General features: G+C 42.3%; 1 protein-coding gene across 2 annotated transcripts in view; it reads right to left on the bottom strand.

Moving 5' to 3' along the window:
- Nucleotides 1-9,141, bottom strand: part of TMPRSS3 (transmembrane protease, serine 3) — a 52,064-nt gene that overhangs the window by 27,285 nt on the left and 15,638 nt on the right. For both annotated transcript variants that reach the window (XM_006870825.1, XM_006870826.1), the window contains 3 exons: nucleotides 1,779-1,895; nucleotides 793-909; nucleotides 148-271 (listed from right to left, as the gene is read on the bottom strand). In XM_006870825.1, the coding sequence (XP_006870887.1) occupies nucleotides 148-271; nucleotides 793-909; nucleotides 1,779-1,895 (358 nt within the window). The remainder of the gene's footprint in view (nucleotides 1-147; nucleotides 272-792; nucleotides 910-1,778; nucleotides 1,896-9,141) is intronic.

Genomic DNA, 9,141 nt, shown 5'->3' with positions numbered 1-9,141 from the left:
GGAAACCCAGTACAGGGTTGCTATGGGTCGGAACCGACTTGACGGCAGTTAACAACAACAACATGTGCTCAACTAAGTAGCCATCTTGCTTCATTGCTTTTATGGTTACTGTTTGTGCACAAGGATTTTAAATGGCCTTGAAATTACCTTGAAAACCCTAGCTGGGCACAGGCGACATTTGCATAGACACCTTTCCAGTCATCGGAGCACATGGTCTTCCAGGAGGCAGCTGTAAATACCTGGAGCACAGCATTCTGGCCACTCACCCGCACTGGCCAACACAGAAGAAAAATCCCATTAGTAGCCATGGTGGCTTGAGACCATGTGCAGAGATTCCATATCTCATTTTGTCTCACACATAAATGCAGAGCTAGCAGTTATTGAGTTATATGCATTTCCATTAGTTATTTCTCCTCACTAGTTATTATCATTCGTTATAACTGTTATTCCTGCATGGTCAACTCAACCCCTTCCTGCAATGGGTTTAACTTTGTTTCTATCTACTAGGCTTTACCCACCTTGCAGGGCAGTGATAGCTGTTACTATCTGGACCTCTGGAGATCTCTTGGGGGTTTCTTAGTGTTGTTTATGAAGCCTCCCCAAATGAATTTAGGCTCCATGTAGCTCCCTCCCTTAATGCCCAGTCTAGTGTCTCCTGGAACGAATGCCAATTCAATCCCAATTGACAACACAACTTAACAATGATCTGGACCCATTTCCCAGATGAGAAAGGTAAGGGTTAGGCATCTGCTAACTTCCTCTTAGTTCTACAGGGGAAACACTTGACATTACCACATCGGTATTCATCCTCTCCATCTTTACAGTTGGAGACCCCGTTGCAACGAGCTGAGAGTTCAATACACTTAAAAGATGACCGGCATCTATACTTCCCAGAGCAGTCGAAGTGGACTGAGGAAAGGAGAAAGGACATGAAAGCATTAACATCTTCCTCAGTGTGCAGCATTAATAACCAGCAAAGTCCTGGGGAAAATTATCTTCCACCTGCCCCGTGGCACTAAGCTTATCCACTAATAATGAAATTGCATGCAAATCCTCCATCCAGCTCTCAGCCCAGTTTCTGTTCTGAATTCCAGGGGAGAGGGATTGCTAGACTTCTCCTTGTCTCATTCGAGGCCTGATCTGAGAGCCACACTCAAGGTGAATTTAGACTCTGATGAGCTCAAGGTCAAGAGTGAAGCTGCAGGAGTGTTAACTGGCCAGCTAACCAGTTGAGCAAGAAACACTAACCGCTTGCTCAGTTACACACACCACCCTCTGCTCCTCTTACTCTGGGCAAGAAGTAAATGAACTGCAGGCCACACCGCCGAACAGGTAGGGAATTAAATTGATCTGTGATCCACTTATTCAAAAAAGAAAATAAGAAATTGTTCCCAATTAGAGACCCTCCAAATGACCCACTTTCTCAAAAGCCTTACTTTAAAAATAGCTGGCATATTTGGCATTGCATGAATGGGCTTTTTTGTCCTCTCTATCCCGCCTGCAGGATCCTGTTACATCAGCTGCCTTTGGACATTTCTAACTGAGCAATTTCCTTGGTGATGAAGTCCCAAGCATGGCCAACAGCCCCCCGCTTGGCCCAGAATGGCTTTACACTCACGTAGGCAAATAAAACTCAACATTGGCAAACCAGAAGGATGTTTGTTTCCAGTAATTAAGGCTGGGCAGTGGCAAAATACTGGTGTGTGGGGGGTAGTTCATGAAAGTTTAAGTGCTTGGATAGGTATTTGATAGCCTACTAAATAATAAATTATACTCACTGCCCAGACCAATGGCCAGTGCTAAGATCAGTGCAATTATCCCAATAACAATGATTGGGAAGAACTTCAATGGCAACAGAGACAGGATCTGAGCAGCAACCGCATCCGCATCCGCATCTGAAAACCAGAAAGAAAGATAAAAGCAGAAAACTATAAAACATCAATTACAAATTTAATAAATGCTTAAAATTTAGCTTCCATTTCCTTCTCCCTCTATGCAGAGACAGCCATAGCCCCAAGCAAGTTGCCTTAATTAGAAAAATAGCCACCTATCAGGAATGGTGGGAGTTTCTGGTTGGGACAAATGATTAACAAGCTTGGTTGTTAAACCAAGGTTTGAAGGTTCGAGGCCATTCAGAAGAATCTTGAAAGGAAAGTCTGGCAAACTGCTGATGAAAACTCAGCCATTGAAAATCCCTGGAGGACAGGTCTACTCTGATACACATGGGGTTGTCATAAGTCAGAGATGGCTCCAGAGCAACCAGAGTGGTACTAAATGGGGAGACGCTCAAGAGAGAGAGAGAGAGAGAGTCTCATTCCATCCAGCTCTCTTCAGTTTTGTTCATCCTGGGTTGTGGTATGGGAAGGAGAGCCCAACTCCCAAAAATGTTTCCCCACAGAAAAGGTGACATGTAAAACCGAAACAGGTGTGTTCAAGCAGAGAGAAAACCGAGATCTGTAAGGAGGTCACAATAAAAGGATATTGGGGGAATATATGAGCAGGCATATGGTCTTGCTGGTGACCACGTTGGTCTACCGATAAGGGGAAGTGGGGGGAAAACATCAATGAAGTTGTAAGCTAAGTCCAACCAAGTTCAACAGACTCCTGTCCACCTTGGTTAAGACTTGGCCAGCAGTATGGCGAGACCTGGGGACTCCTGGACCCAAGGACAGGGACATGGCCACAGAGGACTAGAGCAGAGAATGAAGCATCCAGCTGATGTAAAGTGAGGGGAGATGCAAAAGAACACCCATACTTGCAGATATTTGGCCTATCTTCAATAGCTGGATGATCATAACTCAACTAGAGGAAGAAAGAAGAGGGAAAAAAGAGTAATCTGCTACAATTTTGATGAACGTGACCTATACTTATGGATGTGGTAGTTCAAAAGAGGGAACAAATCTTTACAGTGAGGATCATTTACACCCTCTTGGTACACAGAGTCAACAGGGATGGGCAACTTAGACATTGGCTACCCAAAATGGGCGGGAGCCTAAAAAGGCAAAAAGTGACTGGCTTACAAGCTTTCAAGAGGGAGCCTAGTTTCAGAGGGTATGGGGGAAGGTAAAAATCACTGAGTGGTTTCCAACCTGTCTGGACCGGGCTGGTGAAATGAGATGGGGATAAAACTCTTATGGATCAATAGTGAATAATTGCTATCAGGACTGATTGTGAGTGTTGCAAATGTAAAGGTAGACATTTTGTAACAAAAGGAGGGGAGTGGTTGATCTTGCAGTCCAGGAGCTGGGGACCCTGGGACCATCAAGTGAGAAGAGTGGACTGCTGGACCCTATCCAGAGAAACAGTGACGCCAGAGATGGAGGCAGAGACGATGATGTGACGTGGAGAGATGGAGTGGCTGGGGACTCTGGACTCAGGGAGGGAGAGGGGTTGTGTGCTGATGGTCTGGGGCGGGGTGGGGGGAGGGCTTGCAGGGTGTACCCTTTGGTTGTTTAAATGGTTATATATTCCTGAATGCTTCAGTGTACATCCAAAAAAAGAGAAAGAGAGAATGGGAAGAAAAATAAAAAGGATATTGGGAGACAATACTGCATGAATCTTTGCTCTCACATGTTGTAAGCAGGGGAAAGCAAAAACTGATGGTCTTTGTTCTGGGCCATCTCTTCCAGGATGTGTGCAGAACAAAAAGTCTTAGAAGACATAGATAATATCTTCTTCAGAGTAAAGCACAGGTTTGTTTACTATCTGGTTCAGTAAAAGTAGCATCTTCATTGGAGGCAAGTGTTATGCAGGTTCTCTTGCAGCCTGCTTGCAGAAAAATGTGGCACTCACCATTCCTCCCAAGGAGCTCTGGTAGCGTAGTGGTTATGAGTCAGAATGCTAACCTCAAGGTCAGCAGTTTGAAACTACCAGCAGTCCCATGGGAGAAAGACAAGGCTTTCTGCTCCCGTAAAGATTTACAGCCTCAGAAACCCTATGCAGGGTCGCTATGAGTTGGAACCTACTCCACAGCACATAACCACCATCAACAACAACCCTTCCTCCCATAGTACTTTCTAATCAGTTGGGTTCAATAACTCATTACAATGACCACACAGAACACAGACACCATATTCACCATTATGGGGTTTATTAGGGAAATGAATAGGTTACCACCATTCAGCATCCAAAATGCTCAGGATACTTGCTGCAGTCAGGATAGCCTTTTCCCAGCCATGTCCACAGGCAGGCTTCCAATGTTACAAAGCCTTTTGAGGGCTGGTGATAAATGCCCATAGAACACACCACTCCACCATAAGCCTCAGCCTGGAAGCCTTTAGCACTAGTTCTATGGGTCAGCAAACCTAGCTGGAGACACTCCATACTTCAAGCAAGCCTCCTGCCCACAGCCGCTCAGCTTTACTTGCTCTGTGGGCTGGGAGGCTCACTGCTCTGTCGCATGTTGCAGCTCTTGGTTCTTCTGCTGCTGCTCCTCCTCTGCCACTCCACCAGTGTCACAGCTTTCTGTCCCTGGGTTAAGGAATTTCAATGCACAAGGATCTCTGGGTCAAAAGGACTTACCCCACTTCTCACTACTCCTTGATGATAGTAGAATCCCTCCTCCTATTTCTGAAATGGCTTATTTTATGCCCATGCTAGAGTTTCAAGTTTTTATTATTATAATGAGCTCCGTTAACATCCACACCTGAATCATATCATCCTATCTGTATCTTCTCCCACCTTCTCTTGCTCAAACCCATCGGGAAAAGAGTCAATTCTGGAAGTTACAAAGACTAAGGCTGGAAGACGTATGATAAATAAATACTTCACTACACCACATTACTATAAAAGACTGGAGTTTCCTTAGCTCTGGATTACTCAGTTGTGATGCAAGCTCAATGAATGTGCAGTGTCTACTTGACCTCTCCACATTGCTTCCATGGTGCCCAGAGGCCAGGGGGATCTGATGAGAACATAAAACTCATGCTGCCTGCTGTGTTATGTGTAATAAAGCCCTTTGTCTATGACTCAGGAGTCTTCTGTCTCCTTTTAGCATCTATGAAATTGTGGGAGGCTAACTTATTAGCGTCGTGGAATAATTATCAATATATTAACTCATGGAAGTAGCAGTCAAGAAATCAAATGACGTATTGCATTAGGCAAATCTGCTGCACAAGACCTTTTGAAAGTGTTGAAGAGCAAAGATGTCAGCTTGAGGACTAAGGTATGCCTGACCCAAGCCATGGTTTTTTTCAATAACCTCATATATATTGCAAAAGCTGGACAGTGAGTAAGGAAGACCATAGAAGAACTGATGCTTTTGAGTTATGCTTTTGGAGGAGAATATTGAAAGTGCCATGGGCTGCCAAAAGAACCAGCAGATCTGTGTTGGAAGAAATGCAGCCAGAGTGCTCCTTAGAGGCCAAGATGGCTAAACTTTGTCTCTCACACTTTGGACATATTGTCAGGAGGTACCAGTTGCTGGAGAAGGTATCATGTTTGTTAAGGTAGAGGGTCAGAGAAAAAGAGGAAGACCCCCAGCAAGATGGACTGGCAAAGTGGCAGCATCAATGGGCTCAAGCGTAGCAACAGTAGTGAGGTTGGCCCAGGACCAGGTAGTGTTTCATTCTGTTGTTCTGTTGTTCGCTATTAGTCAGTACCAACTCGATGACACCTAACAACAACAACAACTTATTAGATTGCAAGTAAGGTAAAATCTCAGATCTTGCAAAATTCTTGCCTCAAACAAGATTGTTGTTTAATTGCCATCAAGTCAACTCTTGACATGTGGGACCCCATGCACAGTGGGATCAGACTTCTGTGATCCGTAGGGTCCTGACTTAACATCAGAAGTAGCTCTCTAGACCCTTCTTCATAGTCTGTCTTAGTATGAAAGTCCCACTGACAACTGTTCAGCATCATAGCAACACACCAGCCCCTACTACTGATTGGTGGCTGTACTTGAAGTGCATTGGCTGGGAATTGAGCCTAGGTCCCCCACATTATAATCAAACCGCAAGTGGATTGACACACTGGCAACAACTATGGGCTCAAATATAACAGCAATTGTGAGTATGGGGCAGAGCTGGGTCGGCAGTGTTTTGTTCTGTGGTGCATAGGGGGCTATGATTTGGGAGAAACTTGACAGCACCTAACAACAACAACATAGGTGCTCCAGAATCTCCAATGGTGCCACCTAACAACAACAACATAGGTGCTCCAGAATCTCCAATGGTGCCGGGGATTTGATAAGAAGTCTGAGCATTAGATACACACTTGCAGTATGATTATAATGTGTAAAACTTTCTGAGGTCAAATTGCAAACACATACCAAAAAACTTTAAAATGGATGTAATTTTTAATCTAATATTTTAATTTCTAGGTATATATCCTAAAATATCGTTATATTGTTGTTGTTAAGTGCTGTCGAGTCGGTTCTAACCCATAGCGACCCTGTATAGGGTTTCCGAGGAGCAGCTGGTGAGCTTGAACTGCCGACCTTGTAGTTCAAATGGCTTTGCAGTCTGGCGCATTAACCCACAGTGCTGCACCAGGAGGTACATAAATCTCTATCGATAAGGAATGGTGTTTATGGAAAACAGCCTAAATATATATATATATATATATATAAAAGGGGAAATAATAAATAGTATATACGTATAATGGAATACTCATTCAGGCAGTCCCTAGATTACAAATGAGTTCCATTCCTAAATCCGTCTTTAAGTCAAATTTGTATGTGAATCAGAATAGTTTGGCAAGGTTCATATCTTAAGTCAGTTAGTCAAATGTTTGTCTTAGTTATAGTATATAGTGTACCATTGTATGAATTTAAAAAAATAAAGAAATGCTTCCAGTTACCCTAAAACTTGTTGACATTGTAGTTGTTGTGATTGTTACGTGTCATCCAGTCACATCATAATGACCCTGAGGAGTGGCTGGTAGATTTCAAAGGCCAGCCTTGCAGTTAGCAATCCAGTGCTTATCCTGCAGCACCACACCAGGACCCCAACATAATACAATAACAACAACAATAATAATATTTTGCTGTGCCTCTTTGTTATTAGGAATCATTGTAGGTATCTGGTTTTTTTATTTTGATATTGTTTAGTTGTAGTTTCAGGGAACATTTACAGATCAAGTTAGTGTTACACTTAACAATCGATACACATTTTGTTTGTGACATTGGTTACAATTCCCTCAATTCCCACTTTCTCCCTGCTTTCCCTGTTTCCATTCATCTTTCTTTTCTGCCCCCTTTTATCTAGACTGTTTTAATATAATACAATTTACAAGAGTTGGTTTGTAACCATAGGTTATATGTAAGTTGGACATTCATAACCTGGGGACTGTCTATAGAGCTAATAAAGTTAATAATTAAATTGTCTGCAAACTCATTCTCCACCACTTGTATGTCAGTTTGTCATATTGCAGTGGCTTGTATGTTGCTGTAATGCTGGAAGTTAGCCATCATTATTTTATAGGCCAGCAGGGACACCCATGGTGGATAAGTTTCCATGGGGTTTCCAGATTGAGACAGACTAGGAAGAGGAGAAATGGACTATTTCTGACTATTGAGCCACTGAAAACCTTTTGAATAGCAGTGGGATCATTGTCAGATATAGAGCTAAAATATGAAAATGTTATAAATATATATCATTATTAGATATAGTACCAGAAGATGAGCCCCTCAGGCTGGATGGAAGGTACTAAAAATACAATGGGACCATAATGTGAATGGAGCAAAGCTTTCAGGACCTTCATTTGCTGATGGGGTACAACTCAAAATGAGGAGAAACACCTGTAAACATACAATAATGTTCATAACATGGAATGTATAAAGTAAGAATCTAGGAAAACTGGAAGTTGTCAAAAATAAAACAGAGCACATAAAAATTGAAATTCTAGGCATTAGTGAGAAATGGACTGGTATTGGCCATTTTGAATCTGGCAATCCTAAGGTTTATTACGCCAGGAATGGCAAACTGAAGAGGGATGGTGTCGCATTCATCATCAAAAAGAACATTTCAATAACTACCATGAAGCATAATGCTGTCTGTAATAGGATAATATCTATACGCCTACAAGTTAATATAATTATTATTCAAATTTACACACCAACCAATAAAGTCAGTGAAGATGAAATTGAAGAATTTCTATCTACCAACATCTTCAGTCTGAAATTGGTCAAATATATGATCAAAATACATTGAGACTTTGTCTCACATACTACTGACATGGTATCACGAGGGTCCAGTTCCTGGAGAAGTACATCATGGAGGATCAGCAAAAAAGAGGAAGACTCCCAATGAGATGGATTGGCACAATGGCAGTAGCAATGAGTTCAAGTGTAACAACAATTGCAAGTATGGCAGAGGACCAGGTAGTGTTTTGCTCTGCTGTGTTGAGCAAATAATCTGAGATGCTGGGTTATATGATGAATAACATGGCATCAGGATTGGAGAAAGATTCATTAACAACCTGTGATATACAGCTGATACAACCTTGCTTGTTAAAAGTGACGAGGAGTTGAAATATTTACTGATAAAGATGAAAGACCACACTCTTCAGTATGGATTGCATCACGATGTAAAGAAAACAAAAGCCCTCACAACTGGGTCATAATATATATCATGATAAACGAGAAAAGATTGAAAAAAGTTGTCAAAGACTTCATTTTGCTCAGCTCAGCCATCAACACTCATGGAAGCAGCAATCAAGAAATCAAATGATGCATTATACTGTTAGGCAAATCTGTTGCAAAAAAACAAACAAACAAAACAAAAACCTCTTTAAAGTGTTTAAGAGCAAAGATATCAGTTTGAGGACTAAAGTGAATCTGACCAAAGCCATGGTATTTTCAACTGCCTCACATGCATGTGAAAGTTGGACAGTGAATCAGGAAGACTGTAGAAGAACTTAAGTTATGATGTTGGAGAAGATTATTTAAAATACCATGGACTACATGCTCTGATTGGTGGCCACGTTCGTCACCGATAAGGGGAAGTGAGGGGAAAATAGCAATGAAGCTACAAGCTAACCCCTACAACATTCAATAGACTCCTGTGAACATGGGTGGACATCTGGTTGGCCAGCAGTGTAGCAAGACCTGGGGACTCTTGGGCCCAGAGTCAGTGACATAGCCACAGAGGACTAGAGTGGAGAGTGAAGCATCCAGCTGATAAGAAGAGAGGGGATATG

Source organism: Chrysochloris asiatica, unplaced genomic scaffold (assembly GCF_000296735.1).
Source record: "Chrysochloris asiatica unplaced genomic scaffold, ChrAsi1.0 scaffold00154, whole genome shotgun sequence".
NCBI lineage: Eukaryota > Metazoa > Chordata > Mammalia > Afrosoricida > Chrysochloridae > Chrysochloris > Chrysochloris asiatica.
The sequence above is the reverse complement of the archived record's forward strand: the minus strand, read 5'-3'. Positions and strand labels throughout refer to the sequence as shown.